The sequence below is a fragment of the Delphinus delphis genome, chromosome 1, assembly GCF_949987515.2.
Source record: "Delphinus delphis chromosome 1, mDelDel1.2, whole genome shotgun sequence".
NCBI classification, from domain to species: Eukaryota; Metazoa; Chordata; class Mammalia; order Artiodactyla; family Delphinidae; genus Delphinus; species Delphinus delphis.
In genome coordinates, this window is record NC_082683.1 from 106,720,206 (window position 1) to 106,745,281 (window position 25,076).

A 25,076-nucleotide genomic window follows, 5' to 3' on the forward strand; every position below is an offset into this window, starting at 1 on the left:
AGCCATCATTAAATCAGGTTATTTGTTGCTTGCATGTTACTAAGGTAATATGATTATCAGTAAAGGACATGTGAGAAAAGGAAGCTCATGTCTTTCTCCCACTCTTACTATCAGTTAAAGAGACAATGTAGTAGCAGAACAGACCACAATTTCCCATGGTATGAAAAGGCAAAGCAACCAAGGAGAACTGATTCAAGCTAATATCTTCACATTGATATTTTATTAGTCTGGCAAGGAATTTTTGAGCAAAACGTTTTAAAATTTGACCCCTGTCTTCTTTAACTGTACATGGCCCAGCTCAACGGCTCTGTGAGAAGAGTGTATACAGCCTAGTGCCTAAAAAATCCTAGGCATTTGGTAAATGCTAGTCACCTACGTCTCTAGTAGATTGCAGACAGGACATATGGCTGCCTAACCGCATTCATATTGTTTTTAAGCATTCAAACAGTAGAACTGACAAATTAGGGTAAATCTCCCTGTTCTTATTTGACAACTAAAAAAAAAATCTTCTTGAAAGATTTTATTTCCATTAAAGGAAACGCAGCAGAAGCTCCATTTGTCCAACTGGCAAGAAATTATCAGCTAATAATCAGAGAAACACAGGATGATCACTTTACTTAGATGTCCCAACTCTCTTATTAATTTAAGGGCTGTGAACAAGGGCTGCTACCTAAAATGCTTAGATCCAATTTCTCTGGCCAAACTGAGATTATTTGATCATCAAAATGAATAATGATTAAAACAAAATGCATGAGTCTGGGCTAAAATAAGTAGACAGATAAGGTAGGGCAGGGAGAGAGAAAAACTTTATTTTTTTTAACAACAGATTGTCTAATAGCTGTAGAAAGAATCAAAAAAATAGAAAATCATTATTGTATAGCCATTATAGTAATAATTCAGGCAAGAATCATCAATGGAGTCTAATATCATTAGGTAAAAAGCTATTAGAGAACCAGATATTTACTCAATCTCCAAGTATCACCTCAGATTATATATTAATTACAAAAGAGAAAGGGCACCTTTATAAGAAAAATTTGGCAGGCACTGCCTTAACCAAATGGTCAAACTTAACATCACCCATGAGTCAAGCTGACATCATGTGCACCCTCTGTTGTGATACACCGAGAAGGATACATCATTTATTTTGTATTCTTGCTCAGATATTTAATCTGAATGAAGAAACAACCAGACAAATCCAAATTAATGGACATCTTGCAAAAACCCCAAAAAACAAAAAACTTGATTTGACTCTTCAAACTAAGGAAGGTCATGTGTGGGTTTTCCAGCTGGCAGCACGAACTAGACCCCCAGCCACAAGCAAGCATTAACCACCAGACATGTAAGCAAATAAGCCTGCAAATTCCAGTCAAGTCTTCAGCTTTAAGTCTTCTAGCTGTGGTCCCAGACATCATACAGCAAAGACAAACTATTTCCCCATACCCTATCCAAACTACGGACCCAAAGAAACGGTGAGAGAGAATACATGATTATTACTGTTTTAAGTCACCAAGTTTTAGAGTAACCTGTTATGCAATAATAGATAACTAACAGAGGCTCTACTAAGGCAGAATCTCAATTTTCCTCAATAATACCTACCTCATAGGGTTACTGGGAACATTAAATGGGCTAATGAATGTCAAGCCTGGCACAGTATGTATTCTTCATGAATGCTACCTAGTATTAAAATAACTTCAATTTGTGTAGTTAGAAGTATGAATAGAAGAATGCATAAGGTGCTTTGGGGAAGCACAAAAGAAGAGCGTTTGATACAGTCCTGGGGGTCATGGGAGGCTTCCTAAATTCAGCGAAGGACTGATTAATTGGGTTAAAAAAGCAGTAGAGGTACTTCTGCCAGAGAAAACAGATTAAGAAAACATATAGAAGCATGAAACAGTATGGCATATGTAGAAAACTACAAGTTTCGTATTAGAATAAAAAAAAAGCAAGAAGTGACCAGAAACAAGGCTACAGAAGTCGGGAGAGTTCAAAACCTCTATAAAGAGGGCCTTGTATATGAAGTTATAGACCCCATGACAACGGATTTTAAGGCAGAAAGTGATACAGATCTGAACACTGAGGCACATAATCCTGCAAGGGTAATATGGGAGTAAATTTAAGAATGATAAAGCTTTGAAGGAGGCTAACGCAATAGTGCAGGCAAACAAGAAAAGATGTAGATATGAACTAGGGGGAAAATGGCTGGACAAAATGGGAGTTGAGAAATAGGAAAAAAAATCAGAAAGACTTAATGTTTGATTGGATGTGTATATGAGCTGGATGAGACAAAGAAAAGATTCTAGATTAATGCCTAGGTAGAGAGTGGTACTTCCAATCAAAATCAGAAATAAAGAAAAAGGATCAGGTCTGGAAGAAAAGAGTTTGGTTTCCATTTTTGTGAGTTTGTAGTACCTATGGAACATCCAAATAGAAATGTCTAACAAGAGGTTATACATTCAAATCTTAAATTAGGGAGAAAAGTCAAAAAGAAATATAGATTTGGGAGTGTTTGTATACAGGTAATTATTAGAACTGTGAGAGAACCTAATAATGGCCAGAAAACGCTTACAGAGCAGTATTCTCAACCAGAGACAATTTTGCTCCCCCAGGGGAACATCTGGCAATATCTGGAGACATTTTTGGTTGTCATAACTTTGGGGGAGGGGGGGTTGGTTACTGCATGTAGTAGGTAGAGGCCAGGGATGCTGCTAAACATCCTACAACATACAGGAGAGCCCTACAGAACAAAATTATCCAGCCAAAATGTCAACAGTCCCAAAGTTAAGAAACCTTGTTGAAGGGTAAGAAGAAAACCAAAATGAAGGAAACACCTTAGGAAAACAAATATACAGAAATACTATCCACAAGAAGGAGAAGTCAGAAGATAGGTAAGTCAAGAAAATATACTATCATGGAAGTCACAGAAGTAGAGAATTTCTAGAGGGAAGAAAAAGACCAAAAATGTTGAATTCAGTGAATTGGACCCATGCGATAAAAATTTTAAAGTATCCACTGGGTATGTAACCAGAATAGAAGGTCACCAGGGATTTTAGTGAAAAAAAGGCCAGACTATAGGAGCAGAAGCATAATAAGAGATGAGAAAGTACATAAAATAAACATAGGCTCCCCTTAAGAAATCTTATTCAAAGGGGAAGGAAATAAGATTAGGCAGTAACTAAAGCAGTGGTTCTCAACGCTGGCTACAATCAGAATAACCGAAGGAGCTTTCAAAAATTACAAATGCTTGGACCTCACCCAGAATAATTAAATCAGAATCCCTGGGGGTATGGCCCAGGTATCTGTATTCTAAAAAAATATCCTCAGTGACACTAATGTATAGCCAAAATTGAAAACCACAGAGCTAAAGGAGGAGGGAGAGGTATAAGGGGACGGGGCAGGGAGCAGTAAAGGGGGAAAAGAGAACAGGGAGAAGAAAATGAATGAAACAAAATCCCAAAAGAAATAGGTACATGGGCTGATGGAGTTGCTTTGAAAAAAAGAAAGGATACCTCATCTCAGGAGACTGGAAGGAAAAATAAATACTGATGTCAAAGAAATTGGGAACAGGGATTTGGGGAGTTCATGCCTAAAGTCCTAATTTTTATAATGAAGAATACAAATAAGCTGCTGAGAATCATCTACTAGATAGGAAATTCAGAGACTGAAATGTAGTGATCGTTCAAAATATTTGCAGAGGGAAATGCAAATTAAAAGCACTGACAGTTTAATGGAGATTAAATGCCCTTTACCAGCTGCAGGGGCACCAGTGGGCACATTTATATGATTTTCCTCCAGCAGTACTTATCCATTGCCAAGTAAAGGAGCATGGAAAAGTGGACCACAGCACTGACTGGCAGTTTAGCGGGTGGGAGAAAAAGCACAGGATGTAAAAGTTTAGATGAACTGTAGTTGAGGAGTTCAACAACAGGGTCCAAGCCAGGTAGTAAAGGGAAAGTAATACAGATACAGTTTAAATGGCACAGGAAATGATGGATTTACCTCTGAGCACCATAAGTTATTAAAAGTCTAAGATATCATTGGCTTTTGTCCTAGACAATCCCATTAAATCAGACTTCCCATAGCCTATAATTGTCCTAAGAAAGACTGTCTGCAACTAACTTTGAAATTTACAAAATATAAGACGAACTAATGGACAAATCAATGGATAGATATGTGATAACATAAGTATAGTAAAATATTAATAGTAAAATCTAGGTGTGTGGAGGGGAGGGGAGTGTAGACTCTAGAACAGCAGTGTCCAATAGGACTTTCTGAGATGATGGAAATGTTTATAACCTGTGCTGTGAAATATGGTGTCTACTCGATATCTGTGGCTACTGAGCACTTGAAAAGTGGTGAGTGTGACTGAGGAATTTTGAGTCTTTTGAACTTTTAATTAATTTAAATTGATATAACCACATGTGGCTAGCAGCTGCTATCTCAGTGCAGCACAAGATGCATATATCCCTGGGTTCAAGTCCTAGATTCACCATTGATCCAAGTTACCTTACTTCTCTGAGTCTTTGTTTATTCTTATATAAAATGAGAATAGCAACAATACCTACCATTTTATATGGATTAAATGAGATAAGAGAAAAAGCATGAAGCACAATCCTATGCATACAGCAAACACTTAGAAAAATCAGTGTTTATTATTCCTACTAAAAGGGATCCATGAGATCAAGTAGCACCATCTGTTTTGCTTACCATTATATCCCCAGTATCCAGTACAAGTGTCCCAGCATAAAAGACACTCAATAAATATTTGTTGCATGAATGTTTTGCAGAAGACTATATCATTATTAAATTTCATATTAAGTCCATTGCCCTAATCTATTGAGGTCTTTTTGAATCCTAATGTCATCCAATATATCTGCTATCCCTTTCAGTATCTTCTGAAGTTTTGACAAACATATCACTGATATATTAATCTGAAATATTAATAAAAATATTAACCAGAGACCTATATCATTAGTTTTATCATCCGTCAGTTTATCATCAGTAAATTATACTAGTTGAGTATAGACACTCAATTTAGCTTCATTTTCATTCTGTATATATATCCCCATCTTGTCCACAAAGGTAATAAGTATGAAAACCTTATAAAGATTAGGTTATGTCAATATGTCCTTCATTGAAACTACCCTTTAAAAGAACTTAAATAACAACTTTGCACTCACCTTTCAAAAGCAGGGGATCTATCAGGACGAGTACTTCCTCGAGATCTGTATCTTTGAGTCACTGACAGCCGTGGCGGCCGACTTGGTCCCCAGAAGTCAGTGTGAGTTTGGTGACCCCTCTCATTGGCTCTATTATCTTGGTCCAGTAGACTGCTACTTAGAAAGGGTCTAAAATCTTGGAAAAACATCGTGGGGTCCAAATGGTCCCAGAACTAGTAAAAACCAGAAATAAAGCACATGTTACTGGTTTTAAGAAAAGGAGAAAGAGGAAACAGGAAGAAGAAATACTGAAAAAAGAGAGGATTAACTTTTAACACTTCAAAATTCAGCAGTTCCGAATTAAAGAAATGTATGCTTCTCCAATTTCATGGAGGAGAAAAGAGAAGTCTTTCAAGTATATGCACAGGGGGAAAAATTTATATACCAAGAAACTACTTCCTTCATATAGAAACAAGCCAGGACTTCCCTGGTGGCGCAGTGGTTAAGAATCCGCCTGCAAACGCAGGGGACACGGGTTCGAGCCCTGCTCTGGGAAGATCCCACATGCCACGGAGCAACTAAGCCCAGGAGCCACAACTACTGAGCCTGCACTCTAGAGCCCGCGAGCCACAACTACTGAGCCTGCGTGCTGCAACTACTGAAGCCCATGTGCCTAGAGCCCGTGCTGCGCAACAAGAGAAGCCACTGCAATGAGAAGCCCGCGCACTGCAACAAAGAGTAGCTGCCGCTCACCGCAACTAGATAAAGCCCGCAACGCAGCAATGAAGACCCAACGCTGCCAAAAATAAATTAATTAATTTAAAAATAAAAAAAGAAACAAGCCAATGTCTGGACCTTAACACTGAGCTCAGATCCACATGCCTCTGACCAGTTTCCCATACTAAAAATAAAAACTTGAGCCAAAGGTGATCATGAACTTCTGTCCTAAGCATAGTCAACCATCTAGATCAACATTACAACCTTGTGTTTTGTAACAATGACATCCACATTTCCACCATAGAATAAAGATTAAACAAAATGGATGTATTTATACACTTGTAAAAAAAAAAGGCAGCATCACCACAAAGTGAAGACACGTGTCTATAAAATACTTAACTTATAGAAGGTTCATCAGAAAGCTGTGGCAAAGCTGTGACAAAGCAGTGTAAGAATGCCTGATAAGACTATTCTATTGTACACACTTTTTACTAAAAGGGTCTTGGTGGGGGTAGTGTTTGTTGGGTTTGGCCAAGGAATCACTAAACAAAGAGTAAATGGAAAAAAAACAAATTACATCTGAAATAATTTAAATTTTATTTATCTGTTTATCCATCCACCTGTTGACAGGCATTTGGGTTGTTTCTAATTTTTTATTATTACAAATAGTTGCTATGAACAATTATGTACATATCTTAGAGGAGTGGAATGGCTGAATCATATGGCTGATGTATTTTTATCTTTTTTAAAAAACAGCTAGCCTGTTTTCTAAAGTGGTTGTACCATTTTTACATTCAATTTCAGTTGCTCCATAGCCTCACCAAAAGTTAATATTGTCAGTCTTAAATTTTAACCATGCTGTAAGTGGTATAGTGGTATTTCATTTTGGTGGTTTTTATTTTTTGGCCATGCCACGCGGCATGTGGGATATTAGTTCCCCAACCAGGGACTGAACCCATGCCCTCTGCAGTGGAAGCAGAGTCCTGACCACTGGACCACCAAAGAATCCCCTCATTGTGGTTTTAGTTTGCAATTCCCTAATGACTAATGATGTTGAGCATTTTTTTTTTTGCCATCTATATATCTTCTTTGGTGAAGTAGATTGTTCAAATCTTTTGCCATTTTCTGAAACTGGGTTGTTTTCTCATTATTCCATTTTAAAAGGTCTCTACATAGCCTGGATACAAGTTTTTTTTTTAAATAAATTTATTTATTTATTCATTTTATTTTTGGCTACATTGGGTCTCTAGAAAATAAATTTATTTGTTCAATAAATTAAGGAAAATTAGAATAGTTTTTTAAAAAGAATAAGAAGCACTAGAATGACTACCAGGAGCAGTGGATATTGAAAGAAAAATAAAAACAGTGCTCATCCTCAAATCAGCTCACGGATGCCTGGAATATAAGGCTCAAAAATAAAAGGAAATTAAGAGGTTTATAATATGCTGGCTGGGAAAGAAAGGACTCTCAGAACAAATCTCAAGACTATGGGTGAGGGGTTTCCCTGGTGGCATGGTGGTTGAGAATCCGCCTGCCAATGTAGGGGACCCGGGTTCAAGACCTGGTCCAGGAAGATCCCTCAGGCTGCAAAGCAACTAAGCCCGTGTGCCACAACTACTGAGCCTACACACTAGAGCCCGAGAGCCACAACTACTGAGCCCACGTGCCACAACTACTGAAGCCCGCACACACCTAGAGCCCATGCTCCGCAACAAGAGAAGCCACAGCAATGAGAAGCCCGCGCACTGCCACCAAGAGTAGCCTCCGCTCGCAGCCACTAGAGAAAGCCCACGCACAGCAACGAAGACCCAACGCAGCCAAAAATAAATTTTTTTATAAAAGGCTATGGGTGACTATGGCAAATTCCTAAATTTTATAAAAATAGAGTATTCAAATGTCATTCACAAAGAAAAAAATACGATGTCCAATGCCCACCCACCCCCCAAAATGTAAACACTCTGCCATAAACAATCTCTTGAAAGGCACCTTTTCCCAAATGAGTTTAAATTTAGAGGCTATGGACTCTGGTCAACTGGCAGTCACTGAACAAAAAACTGGCAAGGCTGACACCAAGACTGTTTTCTGTTTCACTCTTCTTCCTTCAGCTACCATTGAGTTTATGTTATGATCTTTGCTTGGCAACAGTATTACTGGTGTGAACTTAGTCACGAATGACATAAACATAGTTATTCTTTGAACAACTGTTGAAGAGCTCAGGAGTTTTACTTGATATTTCCAAATGGACTGGATGTGAAGTAGGCAGCACTGTGAAATGAGCTATTTTAACCCTTCATACTAAAAAGTGAGACAGATGAAAGATTTGGTTGAGTTAATTCAACCTTTAAGATCCCATCCAGGCTGCAGCTGCTCAAAGAACCCAAACTCTACCTGGCATTTGAGTACAAGCCCTCTGGCTGAGACTGGGAAGAACAGCAAACAGGTAAAGGATGATTTACTTGGTAAAGGAAAGTTAAAGGTTTGAAATGTTTAACTTCTTTTCACTAGGTTTAATCATTTAAAATTACCATCTTTGTAGGTCAAAAACAGTAGAATATCAACACTTTTATTTATTGTAGTTCAATTTAATTTAACTTTATGTTGTTCTTGATTATTTCAGAGCTTTCTCCACAGGTCCCAGGAGCACACACAAAAGAGCATGAGCTGGTAATGGAGAGAACCTTCATGAAGGTGGAAGTAAAACTGCCCTCAAAGCCTACTGATCTCCTCCCCTAACTACCAGAGGTACTAGTCCCAATCCCCTGCTAACTATAGACTTAAATTACTAAACCCAAAGGGGAGGAGGGAGGAATCAGAGCTTTCATGTTCACCTCTGACCTCTTCATTCATTCCTCATTACTCCTCCCTACCAGAGGAGTGATGCATCTGATTGGTGAGTGGCAAAAGTTTTTGCTAATTAGCAAAAGTTCTGCTAATTCGCATTTCTCCAATGGATGGAGTTCATTTATAAGGAGGCTGCATAAATGCAAAAGAAGTGGTTCTGAGTATTTGTGCCTGCTCAGCAGCCTCTAATTCTCAAGTGGGTCATCCTGTGCAGACTTAGGATGTTCATTTGGCCACAGATCAACTGTGCTCTCCATTTGGCTGAATAAAAACTAAATCTTTATTTCCATCTGCCTGGCGTCTATGTTTTATTTCTCAGTATGTTCTGGACGCTCAGATGGAGGGAAGAGGTATGATCAATTATCAACCATCACATATAACCAGACAGGTTTTAACACAGGATAACAGTTTAATATAGCACAGGCATGAAATAATATGAAGTCATAAAATATATAATTCTTATAACTATGAAGAGATAAGAAAAAAGATTTATGACATAATCCTAAGTAAATTTTAAAAATCAGAAATACAATACAGTATATCCTATGATTATATCTGAAAAGTTATGAAGCATGAATGTGAGAAATGGAAAGTATTAAAAATAAATAAATAAATAAAGTAAAAATAAGGTAATGAGAATATGGAAGATTTTTCATTTTTAAAAAATCTTCTTAATGTTGTTACAATATTTTTCAGTATCTATGCCTCAAGACAAAACCTGAAAGGAAATGTATGGAGAAAGGGGGCTCTTAGTAGAGCGGGACTCCAGATGCTTTTTAATACCTTTTTTATTGCCCATTGTAATGTTGCATATGTAGCAAAACAAACTTTATTTAAATAAATATAAATCAGACTGCTCAGAGTACCCTGCCTTCTTGCACACCTGGGAGTTCTTTTTCTAGAAAGCCATCTATCTTATTTTCTGCTAATCTGAGGCAGCAGCTACAGCCGCTCTTGCACTGAAGTGATAAAACTGAGGTAAGTTGAGACCTTCCGATCAGATGTCTCACTGGCACCAGGTCATAGTCAGAAGCTTTCAAGTAGTCAATGAAACCCCTCAGATAGCCATGGGCTCCATTCCCCAGGTTATCAACAGGAACCTCAGTATAGCTATGTCCTCTCTCTATACAAACTGCTAGCAACATTTCTAGATTCACTCTCCACTGACCCTCACACATCACTCATAGTTCCCATTTAACTGGCAACACTCCTCCATCCTCATACACCCTCCCTATCTCCCCCACCCCAGACCCAATTCAGAAAAAAAAATCAATACCAATTATATGAGAAATTTTGCTTGGACTAAGCCTCTTCTGATATATCTAGTATTTTAAGAATTCAGCTATTAGTAAATGCTAATTAAGAAAATAACCTCTTCATTGTACAAGCAACTCTGGCTGAAGAAAAACAGAGCAAAATTGAGCATAAGCCTTTGCTGAAATTACCAACTGAAATATAGAAAAGAAAAATAGCTTTCGTTTCCACACATAATTTTCCTTTTATTGACTGACTGATTGATTGATTGACTGATTTTTGGCTGCATTGGGTCTTCATTGCTGCGCATGGACTTTTTCTAGTTGCGGTGAGTGAGAGCTACTCTTCGTTGCGGTGCGTGGGCTTCTTATTGCGGTGGCTTCTCTTGTTACAGACCACGGGCTATAGGCGCGCGGGCTTCAGTAGTTGTGGCACACGGACTCAGTAGTTGTGGCTCACGGGCTCTAGAGCGCAGGCTCGGTAGTTGTAGCGCACCGGCTTAGTTGCTCTGCGGCATGTGGGATCTTCCTGGACCAGGGCTCGAACCCATGTCCCCTGCATTGGCAGGCGGATTCTTAACCACTGTGCCACCAGGGAAGCCCTCTCCACACATAATTTTCTTTCTAAGTTTTTCCTCCAGGGACATGGGTATAAGACCTTATGGCCTATGAATACTATCTTGAGATAGCATTTCTCACCTCTTTGCTTATCTAAATTCCACATACCCTTTAAGGCTCTAGTACTTGAAGCCTTGTTTTACCTTCTCCATGAAGGAGTTTTACCTTCTCCATGAAGTCTTAATAATGGGTAAAATTTATTAAGCGCTCACTATATGGCAGGCACACTGGCCCACACACCTGGCATGTATCAACTCACCTAATCCTCATGACAACCCTCTGAGGTAGGTATTATTATTTTCCCCAACTTATAAAGGAGAACACAGAGGCACAGAGAAATTCTAAGTAATTCTGCCCAGGTTACCTAGTCAGTAAGCAGTAGACCCAGGGTTTAAACTCAGGCAGTCTGGATCTGTGCATATCACTATGTCATTTGACCTCTTTCCTAAAGATTTTAGTCTTCCCAAAGACTGCAGCCCACCTAATCTCTCCCTTCTACTGTACTTGTTACATCCCCATAATAAGTTTATTATACTCTCTGTACACACTTGTTTTCATATCTGTTTCATATGTTTGCACTTGTTCCTCAAATAAATTATAAGTTCCTTGCTGGCAAGGCAACCATAACATTTGCTTCTTGCTCCTACTTCTAGCAGAGTGCTGGAAGTGCACTAAACATATACTTCTTAGATGATTTTTTTAAATCCCTGACAACTTCTACAGTATTAAAAGAAAATACTTTTTTTTTCTATTTTTTAAGTGCAAAATATCGTTTAAAAAGGAGAAAACTGAAATATTCAGGCATGATGACAAGGGAAAACTGGGCATAATCATGCCCTTGCTACAAACCCTTAAGAACATGAAGTCACAGGCTATGACTAAGCAAAATTACTTCAACACCTGAAGGATAACTTATGCAGTCAGTGTCAGATTTAGCATTACTGAAGTTAGGAAACTGACTATATATATTTATTTTTCTTCTGAATGCATCTTCTCCTGGTGAGTCATATCTATAAAACTGACAGACCAATGTATTTCCATCTCCTAAAAGAGAACTAACACTTAAGGAAAATCAGATGAAGTCTCTTCTGATGCATATGCATAACCAGTAAGTGAAAATCTGTGTAATCAGGAATAGCATACACAAGGAAAAAAATTACTAAAACCGGAAAGGCTTCCAGGCCTGGTTAGCAGAATCAATTTTAAGTAATATTTTTCCATCCACCAAAATAAGAAAGTGGGAGTTCAAAGACATAATCTGTCTTGAATCACACTAATCAACCCATGTACCAAGGCAGTTCAGAGTTAAGCAAAAAGCTGAATGCTGGATATTAAGAAGTACCACAGGGGCTTCCCTGGTGGCGCGGTGGTTGACAGTACGCCTGCCGATGCAGGGGACTCGGGTTCGTGCCCCAGTCTGGGAAGATCCCACATGCCGCGGAGCGGCTGGGCCTGTGAGCCATGGCCGCTGAGCCTGCGCGTCCGAAGCCTGTGCTCCGCAACGGGAGAGGCCACAACAGGGAGAGGCCCGCGTATCACAAAAAAAAAAAAAAAAAAAAAAAAAGAAGTACCACAGACCATAAGTAAAAGAAAATATCTTAATAAAACAGGACTGTTACCCAAAAATTTCATTAAGTTTCTTGACTATAAATCTAACAACGGAAAAATCTGGGGAGCTGGGAATTCCCTGGCGGTCCAGTGGTTAGGACTTGGCGCTTTCACTGCCAGGGCCCAGGTTCAATCCCTGGTTGAGGAACTAAGATCCAGCAAGCTGAGCAGCAAGTCCAAAAAAATTTTTTTAAAAACCTGGGAGCTACAGGTCTTAAGATGATTTTCAGAGGATAAAGGAGAGAAGCTTAGGGTTTTATGGGTTTCTTATTGAATACCAGTTTTCAAATACACTGCAAATACAGTTTTAATTTATACACAAATAACTACCAAAAAGTTTTGCTAGTTCTTCAGGTACTTGAACTATCACCAAAAAAGGCTAATGTGATCCTGAAACACAAAGAAATTCTGATTATGGGATTTAAGGGTTTTTTTTTCTTTTAGCATCTGTTAGCTTTCTAGAGCTAACCAAGCTGTGCGGCAATAGGAGCAAAAGCAAACCAGTGTTTTTTGTAGGCAGAGCTGGTCTGTCCCTTGTGAGGTAACAGTCTCTAAATGCTAATAAACGAAGAGTACTTAATGCCACTTAAAATTGTACACTTAAATTGTACACTTAAAAATGGTTAAAATGGTCCAAAAAAACCAGATTTTAAGTCAATGGATTAAATGAAAAAGAAAATTACTGCGTTTAATTTAAAATGGTCTTCAAGGATACAGATTAATGTCTTATTTTCAAATCCTAGTTAAGATTATTTTTCCCAAAAAATACGGATGCTGCATTATATAAAGAACTGGAAATTAATTGTAGGTCCCATCTTGAGACCTGGAAGGCAAGCAAATATCTTATCCTTAATCTAGCCCTGAAATTCCAATTACAAACTACCACAATCATTAAAGGTAATCTCTAGAAACCAGTACCTCTGTGTAAAATCATAGACTGTGCCTCATTGTGACTTCAATTACAACTCATCCTGGCCTGTTCTTTACTTGACTGTCAGACCATTAAGAGTCTGCAACACTGTTATTTAAAAAACAATACAAGCTTTTTATTCTCACACCATATACACAATATAGAAGCAGAAAACAGAACTGAAAACACCACGAGGTTTCAAATATAGCACAGCTCTCTCCTAATCAAAGGTTTACTAAAAGTAACATGCCAAAGCCCCAACTATTGAACACAAATCTTTCTAAGACTACTCTTGCCCATATTTTTCTTATACATTCTGATGTTTTGCTGCACTGGGAAGTGAAAATCTGTCATGGTTTTAACACCCACCCACTATCTAAAGAATCCATACAGCCAACGGAAAACTTACCTCTGCAAAATGTGTTGATGTGCTGCTGCCACCACCTAAAAAACTGAAGAGAAAAAGCAATGAGTAGTGATTCTATTCCCAGGAACAAGCTTCCCTCCTGGAAGCTAAATATAGAATGGTACAATGAGAGCAAATCCCAATAAGGAAAAATAACTCATCCCAACATGACACTCTCAAAGGAAATTATGAAGAACTGGCATGTGGATTAATCTATGAAAAATATTATAACAAACTACAAAATCAAGGGTAAGCCAAATGAAAAATTGGGGAGAGGGCTTCCCTGGTGGTGCAGTAGTTAAAAATCTGCCTGCCAATGCAGGGGACACAGGTTTAAGCGCTGGTCCAGGAAGATCCCACATGCTGCAGAGCAACTAGGCCCGTGCGCCACAACTACTGAGCCAGCACTCTAGAGCCCGCGAGCCACAACTACTGAAGCCTGCGCGCCTAGAGCCTATGCTCCGCAACAAGAGAAGACACTGCAATGAGAAGCCCGCACACCACAACGAAGAGTAGCCGCCGCTCACTGCAACTACAGAAAGCCCGCACACAGCAACGAAGACCCAACCAGCCAAAAATCAATAAGATAAATAAATTTTAAAAAAAATTGGGGAGAGAGACTATCACAGAGAAGGAAGAAGGATCCACAGCCAGCAATGCAGCTCAAATCTGAGCAAAGGAAGAAAAACATCTATTCTCAGAAGCTAAGAAATAAAACAAGATTCTCAAAATAATATTTCATTAAAAAACCATTTAACCACCAGATGAAAACAACATTTGAAACTATTGGGAATGATTAAATGTAGTAATGCAAGGGGTCTGATACTATATTTAGCACCTTACAAAAGGGCTCAATAAATATTTTTTCTTCTTCTGATAGCTTATCCTATTCTATGATTATCCTACCCACCCTTCAGGGCCCATCCTCCATTAAGTCTTTTCTAAACTCACCAACCAAACAAGACTCCTCCACACCCCTCTGCACTGACTTTGATTCTAAATTCAACCTTTTATTATAAATATCTAGGGCTTCCCTGGTGGCACAGTGGTTGAGAGTCCGCCTGCTGATGCAGGGGACACGGATTCGTGCCCCAGTCCGGGAAGATCCCACATGCCGCGGAGCAGCTGGGCCCGTGAGCCATGGCCGCTGAGCCTGCGCGTCCGGAGCCTGTGCTCCACAATGGGAGAGGCCACAGCAGTGAGAGGCCCACATACCGCAAAAAAAATAAAAAATAAAATATCTAGAATTTTCCTCATCCATTTCTACTTGTTCCCCTCCTTTCATAAACATAAATTCAGAGGGTAAAGGCTGTATTTTATTAATACCACAAATATATGTGTTTATTATGTATCAGCCATTATACAGAGCACTCACCACTTGTGAAAACCCTGCTTTACCATATCCTATATTGATGACTGGAAAGTAAAAGTTGTTGAATTAATATCACATGTATAAAACTATTCCCAAAGACTGGGGAAAAATATTTGATCCCACTGTCCCCACGAAATCTGCAAAGAAGAGAGGAAACTGGCTAACACACTTTGGCGGAAACGGGATGGAAAGTATCACAAGATCTGCTGGATATCACTTTTATTTCAAGAGACACACACATGTGCACCAAAGTACACACACTAGCACACAAGCATGCACACACTCACCTCAATGAAATAAAGTCCACAAACTATTATAAATAATTTTCATTTTCAGAATTACAATACCAATCCAGGCACTGCACTCAGCTCATTGAAGAAACAAACACACTCCAGTTAGTCTGGAACCAAAAGTGAAAAAACGAGGCTAATGCCATTCTCTACGTCATCATTCTCAGGCCTTATTCTCTAATTAGAAACCATTTAACAACTGTATTTGCTTCAGAAGTTAAAACATCTTTTGTAAAAAACACTTCAAATGTAGAACAAGCCCAAAAGTACCAGTACATCTATGCTAAATAAATAACTGAACTACCACTATGTATCCATTTTATTACTCAAGCCTAGATAGGCTTCCAGGGCTCCTTCCTGACTTTACCATACAGTTTCAAGAATTCAAACATCTTTGGTAATTAAAGCTATCAACTCTATCTTTTGGGCTTCTTCTCCCCCTGAAACTCCCTCAGCATTCCCTTTCCTTAAAATTCCTTTGCATTTTAAGAATGATAAGGCTAATCATAGAGAAGGGATAATAACAACCACAACATTCTGAGAAATGTTACAAAGCTTAAGAAAACTTACAAGATGCCCCTCTAGCTGAAATGTCTAATAGCAAATGGAACCCATTATCCAGTATTTACATAAGGACTTGCTCTCATTAATTTTTACCATCCACTACTTACTACTGTAATTGCTAAGTATTCAAATAAGCAAATGTTTATGAACTTTATAGAAGGGAATACCATGCTACATCTAAGACTGATTCTAAGACAAAGATTTCTTCAACTATTTAAAACACTGATATTTCAAAAGACATAATCTTTGCATTTGAATATCTGGTACCAATAGCACCTGTACAGGACAACCTTTGACTTACAAAGGCACAAAGAAAAGAATTAAGTCAAATGAGAGCAGGAGCCATAGAATTCATAGTTCCCCGCTAGAAAAGATTCATCCTGCAGTTACTCACAAACCTCATTTATAACCATACTTTGTATACAGGGCTAAAGAAAGCAGGATTAGTATTTAAAAACTTTGAAAAAATCGCCCCCCAACAACCAATATGCTCTTCATTCAATGCATGCAGAGCATACCTGCTTGAAATAAGTATTAGATGCAATTATAATAGCACAAATAAAAAGATATCCCAAGTTAGCATGCCATCCACGCAAAATTGCTAATTTTGCTATCAAGCTAATCTTTATAGATTTAGAACTGGTATTGTGTTATTTAAAACCAAGATTATTATATCAACACTTAAGTGTTTGTACCAAACTAGATCCCATGCCATATATTGCCTTAGAAGCTCCAGTTCATTTACACATATATAATCACTGATCATTAATAAAGTTAAACTAATTGTACATACTGTAAAATGTGTAGTTTTTCCTGGTTGTGGAAGGGACCTTCAACTTTATATTCTGCCAACAGCAACAGTAAAGGAATTATTTACTGCCATTATTTTTTACTGCCCCAAAGTCATCCCAAGATTAAAAGAAGCTTCAGATTACAGATTCTTTTTACCCAGTCAGTATTTCTTCAGTTGTCCAACCAATGTTTAACCAGATAGCCAAAAAAGAACAAATGTGTTATTACATTTACCCCAAAAAGGCCCTCCTATCAACACTATTCTACTTTTTGTTAAGCTTTCATAGTTTTAATCATATTGACCAAGAAGGAATACTTAACACTGTCACTTTCAGAAATAATGTCCCCTTTTTATAGGTTTTATACCATTAGTAAAAGCAACAAGAGCCAATATCAAGCATTACCAGCAAACTGATATTACAGTGGCAAGATGGCATAAATTTGACCGCAATAATCCTAATAAGGACAAGGGACCCAAGGCTTCCGCAAGAATAACAACTCAGTTTCCCTGGCTAGAACAGCCTGTTTATCTTACTAGATATCTTTGTCAGAAGTCACTCACCAGCCCACCAAAGAGGTATAACAGAAATTTACCTTCAGGCCACAGAGTGGTCACTAAAAACCAACCAATAATCCAAGAGATCCCCAAACTCTTAGAAAATATACGAAAACTAACCAGATTTACTATGATATGGATACAGAGGTTTCCAAGGAATGCCACAGTAGATCTCATCACACCCACTATCACATCATTTTCCAAATTTTCCCATTTTTCTTCCCCTTCGCTCTGCCACTTTTCTTCTCTCTCTCTCAATAGAGTATGTTATAAAACAAATTCCCTTCTATTCATTCAGTTGATGCTGAGAAAAATAATTTTGATAACAGAATGCCTGATTTATTCATGAGCTTATACAATACCTGGAATCATCTGTCATTTCTTCAATAAAGCCTGATTCACATCTGGGACAAATATATTCCTATAAAAGAAAGGAAGACAAATAAAAGTTGTTCATCAGAAAGCTAAGCATATAGTTTCAGAATAATATGCAGTACACAAGCTGATGCTGTGAAATGTAGTATGTACTTGCTGACGCCCAGGACAGTTTTTTCTGTTATACTCTGGCAAATAAAGAATTCCATGAGATGTCTACAGAATGGCTTCACAAGCAGTTCCCACTGAGAACTAAAACAAGAATGTCAAAGTTTTTTATTTTTTTAAACTGGAATGAATTCATTATCTAATTTTCTATTCAAATCTACTGAAAAAGTTCCACTACATATATCAGAGCAGTAGAAGATTATAATATTCATGGGTACAGAAATTGCTGTATTTTTTTTACTATGTACATACAGGAGACATAAACTGAATCACAGAATAAATCAATTTGTAGACTAGGAATTTACAGTGAAGTTTTACAATATTTCTGATCTGCTTTTTGATTATCAGTGGTTCCAAATAAAACAATGTTCTCAGGTATTCTATAGAAATGATCATTTAAATAACCAGAACAATCCCATTAGATCAGCTTCTATTTCCTAAACTACCATGAATCTTTCTTTTAAATAAGTAAATATTTCTTTTAAATATCAAGCTTTGGGGCTGATAAGAAAGAATATAATTTAGAGACTGCCTTACCATAGTTTTAAAAAAGTATATTTTAACTACCTATTAAAATAGATCTGGGAAAGACATTTTCAACTATTTTCTTGCTCTCTATTTTTCTAAACCTGAAAGTTTGTCTTATCAGAAGGAAATGTAAGCTGTATTTGCCTACTCAAACAAAGACAGGCAGAATGGTAACTCAAATATTCAAATGCTTTCTTAAAAGAGATATAAAGAAAAAAGACCAATCCCTTCTGTCAAGGAGATTAGTTTGGTGAGGAGACAGTCAATGCAAGAAACAGTAAAATTTAATAAAAGACTTTCTTTAATCAGTGCACACTGGGAATATAAACAAATACCGAAGTCTGCCTGATGGAATCAGGGAAGGCTTTATCTGAAACAGAGACTTAAAACAGTACTCTGTTTGCTCAATAAAAAAGGAAATTATGGGTTAAAAACTGTAACAACAGAATACAGCATGCATGGAGGTTGGAGGGGAATGGTATGATGAGTATGAATAGGCAGGCTGGAACCAGACTGTGGAAAACTTCACATTACCATGAACTTTACCCTGTGGATTAGAAATCTCTCAACCTTTTCTCTCCTCTATACACATGAAAGACGAGAAACACTCATAATGGGCATACTGTGAACTACTCCAGAAATGAAATAATCTGGAGACGATATGAATCCCTGAGCCCCTCCCTCTACTCCTTCATCCCCCACCCTCCCAGGCAGCAGTAACTACATTCCTTTCTCTCCCACTAAGAAAGTTTATCTGAAAGGAAGTGAGATTGACTTTAGAAGGCTAACCTTAAATCTATTCTAAAGTTAAAAAGAAAAAAATATCAATTACAAAATGTGATTTGTCACCATCCCAGTGCCAGGCCCTCCTCTTTCTTTTCTCTTCCTCTCTCACTCATTCCCATTGCTTTAAAATCCCCTGTATGAAAAAAATTAAAAATAAAAATAAAAAAATAAATATCCCATATGTGGAACAACTCCCAAATGTCTCTCTCTAACCCAGGCCACTCTTCTGATTTCCAGATTCACTTATCCTCATACGTATTTTCTCTCATGCTCTTTCTCTCTCTTACACACACACACACACACTCTCTCTCTCTCTCTCAAGAGGCGGCATTATCAGTTTGTTCATACCAGAAAACTGGGAGTCGTTCCTAACAGCTCCCTCTCACCTTCCACAGACAACCATCAAATCCTGGCACTCCTACCATGAACACATTTCTCAAACCTACTCCTTGCCCCACTGCCTTACTATCTTAACCCAAGCCAACACTGGCTCTAGACAATGAATAACTTCAATCTTAAGTGTTGTCCTGCTTCTCTTCTAGCCTTTTCCCATCTGTTCTGCATGAAGAAGTCAGAATGATCTTTTTAAAACATAAAATGGACCATATATCATTTCCCATCTTAAAACCTTTCAACTATTTCCAAAAACACTTAGAATAAAATCAAACTCTTAAACATGCCTTACAAGGCCCTAATTCAGCTGGTCTCTGTTTAACTTGCCAACCTCATTTCAGGCTACCCTCCCTCAGTGAATTCCAGCTACAAGGACCTCCTTTCAGTTCTTCTAACACATCAAGCTCATTCCTACCTCAAGCTTTCATACATTCTGCTCCTACGACTGAAACACTCTTCCCCTAACTTTTTGCATGGCAAGGGACTTATAGTTCTTTAGGTCTCCATTTTAAGGTCATGTCAGAAAGTCCCTCTTTCATCATCCAATCTAAAGTGGTTTCCTCTTATTATTTTCTCCTATAGCACCCTGTTCATTCCTTTGTTGTAGTTTATCTTATGACAGGGCCTAAAGTAAGCTCATCACACAAGATGAATTGTGCCGAAGCACAGCAGTAGAGGGCTGCCGCTCGCTCAGGCAAAACAGCGCCGTCTGTCCTGCTGTGGTAGCTTTTATTAAAGCATTATCTATGTTTACATTTTAAGACTTATTTTCTTAACATTCCAGAAGTGCCAAAGCAGCAACATATGCTTCTATTGATTATACAAGCAATAATGGGCTTTCTTGAAAACATGCCGTGCTTCGTCCTTGAGCGCAAAAGCAGCACAAGGTTCCCACCATTATTTTGATTATACTGAAGTAGCACAAGGACATTTCCTTGTGTTCCCACCATTCTGATTATACTGAGGACATCTCATGGATCAGTGCCCAAAGCACTCAATGCTTATTCGCAGGTCCCCGGTTTGCCGGGGGGCGGGGGGAGGCTCAAAGCATTCAGGACTGTTTGCAGTTCTGGCTTATTCGCCAGCTCCCAGTTTGCTGGGGGGGGGGGGGGGCAGGGGGGCTCATGGGTCACGTCTCCTTTCCATGTCCTCAGTTATTCCACTACATTCCTTTATAGCACTTATCACAATTTGTAATTAGATATTTGTTTAATGCTTTTTTAATGTCTGTCACCATTCAATAAGTTTTAAGTTTCATAAAGGCAGGGTCCAGATCAGTTTTGTTTACCATTATATCCCTAGGACAGAAAGGTGTTCAATAAATATTTATTGAATAAACAAACATGAAATTACTTGCCACACACCTCACAACTAGGAGTCAAAGTACCAGGATCTAATACAATTAGAGGACGGTTGGAGTGGAAGTAAAGAAAAGAGCTGGAAGCTTAAGAAGTTGTGGCCTGCTCATGGGAGAGTGAAGCCTAAGATTTCAGAAGTAGCAATGTTCTGGATGATCACAAAGTCCAGGATACAGCTATGGGGGTAGCTGGCTAAAGTGGAGTAGGTATGAAGGTCTTTAGACTTAAAGGGTGGTCTACATTGATACTAAACTTCCAATAATGTTTAGAGCCGTGGTAGAGAGAAAATAATTTCAAAAGACAGATATTACAATTGGGAAGACAAAAAAGACTTGAAGCAAGAATCACACTGATTTAGAGTAGAGAAATGTACAAATCCTCTCTTCATGATCCCAGTCATGGTTCTAGGAATCAGGCTGTCAGCCATCATAGATAGCTGAACATGAAGTTGTAAGAAATAAGAAATAAGAAGTTGAACATGAAGATAGATAGATAGCTGAACATGAAGTTGTAAGAAATAAGATAGCTGAACATGAAGTTCATAGATAGCTGAACATAGATAGCTGAACATGAAGTTGTAAGAAATAAGAAATAAGAACATGAAGTTGTAAGAAAGAAAGAAATAAGTTGTCTGTGGCAGATTTGATTTTCCAAAGATGGCACCAACAAAATCTCCCAACCCGCACGCTGTTCTGCAATGTAACCCTCCACTCCACCCTCTTTGAATCGGGAGGGCCCTGTGACTTCTTTACCTGTAGAATACTGAGTCAATTCCAGACAATGCTCTTAACTGCCTAACAGTTTCTGCTTCCTGACTCTTAAAGCCCTGAGCAGCCACAAAAGTCTGGGCTACTCTGTTGGCGTAAAGGAGCACTAAGACATCAGAGAAGGATTGGATTGTAAAAGGGAAAAACTATCTTGAAGGTCCATCCCAACAGAGCCTTCAGATGGCTCCCTCTCCAGGTTCTGTATGACTACAAATGCATGAAAGATCTCAAGTGAGAACTGACCAGCTGAACTCTGTAAATCCAGAGGAACATGAAAGATAATACTGTTTTAAGCCACTAAATTTTGGGGTGATTTTTTAGGCAGTAACAGAAAACCAGAAAATTGCCCAAAGGATGAAGAAGAGCTTTGAATCTTGGTCTTTCTTGAATTCAAAACTCCATATTCTTTTCATTACACTTCACTGATTGAAAATAACTATTCTTTTAGAGAAGGGAACAGGAACTATAATTTGCTGAGGATTGAATGGAAACGTTTATGTCAAGGCCAAACGAGGACTTGGGAGGTTCAGCAGCCTTTCAGCCCCCTCCTTCCCTTACAGGGGAGCAGTACCCTGATGAACATACCGTCCAGGGTCTGAAACCTTCAATCTTACAAGCTCAGAAATACAATTTAGCACCTAGAGAAGATCTGTCTCTTAGAGGAAGAGTCGCATAAAACCAAATTCAGAGGCCATCTCAGAATGCCCACTTAATTTCAATGAAAAAGAGTTATCAAGTGGCCCATTTACTTTTACAATTCAGCACAGTCTTCCTCAATAAATAAATCCACCTAAATAGAGGAAAGAGGCATACGCATAGAGGAAAGATTTTTGGAATCAGAGACCTGAATTCTAATCTCAGGTCTCTATTAGATATGAAGTCTTGGGAAAGTCACATTACATTTCTGAGACTCAATTTCCTCATCTGTAAAATGGAGACGCTTGCTTCGATGCTGTATTACTGTAAAGTTTAAGATGTTTGCAAAATACTTAACTCAGTGACTGCCACATTAGATAGTAGACATTTAATAAGTATAGCTATTATAGTTATTCCAGATTATAATCACCTGCTAAATAAGCAGAGAATCAGAGCAGTAGGCAACTGGATATATAGCTTGTGTCATCATGCTAGGATAGCCTAATATATCCATTCCCACTATGAACATAAACCACATCCTCAAAAATCAATGATCTGGGTTTCCTCTCCCTCTGGGCAAGAAGAACACAGCATATGTTTGCCTCTGACTCCTTTTCTATTCTTTCACTGCTGACCCACAATTCCCACACCCTCTTCTAATAGACAAATTCTTTCTCCTGTTAGAATATAATACAATTACTTGGCTGTATTTTCTTACTTACAATCACAATTTAGTCCTGCCCTTCACTGAGATTACAACCAGACTGGACTGGATTTTAAGATTGGATTTTAAGTATTTATCTCTTGGATCACTTCTAAAGATGGCTAACTTGGCATTTCAATTTTTCCTAATTTTTCTTCAGAGGTACTATTAACTTCAATTTGGGTGAACATCCATGAATTAAGGAGAATTTGTAAGAAGATCAAACCAGAACCAAACAGTCTCTCTCTGACTCTACACTCCTCCCACACCCAGGCCTTGGCCTTATGATCATCCTCATATATTCATATAACAGAGTTCTGTTTGTTTTTTTTTAATATCTTTATTGGACTATAATTGCTTTACAATGGTGTGTTAGTTTCTGCTGTATAACAAAGTGAATCAGCTATACATATACATATATCCCCATATCTCCTCCCTCCCACCCCTCTAGGTGGACACAAAGCACCCAGCTGATCTCCCTGTGCTATGCGGCTGCTTCCCACTAGCTATTTTACATTTGGTAGTATATATATGTCCATGCCACTCTCTCACTTCGTCCCAGCTTACCCTTCCCCCTCCCCGTGTCCTCAAGTCCATTCTCTACGTCTGCATCTTTATTCCTGTCCTGCCCCTAGGTTCTTCAGAACCTTTTTTTTTTTAAGATTCCATATATATGTGTTAGCATATGGTATTTGTTTTTCTCTTTCTGACTTACTTCACTCTGTATGACAGTCTCTAGGTCCATCCACCTCACTACAAATAACTCAATTTCGTTTCTTTTTATGGCTGAGTGATATTCCATTGTATATATGTGCCACATCTTCTTTATCCATTCATCTGTTGAGGTAACAGAGTTTTAAATTTTAAGCATAATATAGGTTGGGGGGGAGGGAAAAACCAAGGATAAGAGTGAATTAAGGGCCCATTATATGTCTGGCACTATGGATATCTCTCCTCTACTTAAATATGAATATATCAAATCTTCACACCAACCCCTCCCCCCAAATACTGCCAATGTATGTAGTCCCCACAGTCACTAAGTCTTATCAAAAAATTTCATTAGGTCGTTTCTATCATCCTATCTGTAAAAGAGAAGTATAACAACCCTAAGTTACTTACCCAGAATCACTGGAAACAGGAACCCAGTTGTTTCCACTAAACTAAGCTGCTTTCCTCTAGGGTCTGAATGTTTACTATATACAACCTAAGTGAGGACACTCAGTAGCAGGTACACTTGAATGAACTACTTCAGATGTTCCACTGTCTATTTCACCTAAAAATACCCACAGGAAGAAATATCTTTCACCATTAATAGCCTGAATCAGGGACAACTCCCTAAGTACAGCTTAGCCCCGATGCTTACCGACTTAGAAGAACAGTACTGGAGGACACAAAGCACTTGGAATACAAGAGAGAAAGGGAAAGGGTGGTTTTAATGCATTATTTTCTTTTCCTTCTTATATTTCAAGGGATCAATTATAACAAAATGTGAGGTCTTGGTAGAACAATGACCTATAAGCCAGGACTTATTTATATGAAGTCCCATGCTGTGAAATTTACATACCCTTGAACTTTATACAAATTTATATCCAATGTTTATTCAGAATATGAAATACAAAGGCTTACTATTTATTTCCTAATTCCACAGCTTTGCTTTTCTATACAGTCACGATCAAAGTCTATTTTTTTAATTTTATCTAAAAGAGAAGCCTATTTCCTGTGTCATTTGACAGAGTCAAAATCTAAGATCACAATATTAAGTCAGTCATGTTCTATTGTTCATATTCTCTTTGAGTATCACAGGCAAAACTGTTCAGAAACTCCTAACTAGAAGGATTAGGAACACAAACTGTTTGAAATACATCACAGTTCCTACCTAGGCTAGAACCCACCACACCATGAATTTCATGCCAACTCACATCTCTAACATCAAAGACACTACTTTTTTCTAGAGACTTTTTCCATAATCCCCTATGATTATCCCTTTACAAGCCAGGTTGCACTTCCTCCCTTTTCAAAAGCATCAAGTAAGCCCCAAAACAAAGATAACAGAACTGAGATAGGCTGGGACCTGTGACCTGGAACCCCTTACTGGAGTGCTTGCACCTGGACAAACTAAGGAACTAAAAATAACTGCACAGAGGCACAGTTGGGGCAATTATCAACAGTAAGATACAAAAAGGCCACAAACCAACTGACTCTTTGGAGGTGCTGGGTACAAAAAGCACATGATCTCTACACAGGGCACCACCTGTGGGCAGACCAACCCGCCCCTACAC

General features: G+C 38.3%; 1 protein-coding gene across 2 annotated transcripts in view; it reads right to left on the minus strand.

The window, feature by feature from the left end:
* RNF115 (ring finger protein 115) overlaps nucleotides 1-25,076 on the minus strand; it is a 58,793-nt gene that overhangs the window by 23,176 nt on the left and 10,541 nt on the right. The window contains exons 1-4 of one of the 2 annotated variants that reach the window (XM_060028551.1): nucleotides 23,513-23,696; nucleotides 17,446-17,504; nucleotides 13,513-13,555; nucleotides 5,178-5,389 (exon numbers count right to left, since the gene is read on the minus strand). In XM_060028551.1, the coding sequence (XP_059884534.1) occupies nucleotides 5,178-5,389; nucleotides 13,513-13,555; nucleotides 17,446-17,504; nucleotides 23,513-23,617 (419 nt within the window). In that variant the 5' untranslated portion in view covers nucleotides 23,618-23,696. Of the gene's footprint in view, nucleotides 1-5,177; nucleotides 5,390-13,512; nucleotides 13,556-17,445; nucleotides 17,505-23,512; nucleotides 23,697-25,076 lie in introns of those variants that run through there. The other variant, XM_060028560.1, reaches the window with a different exon arrangement.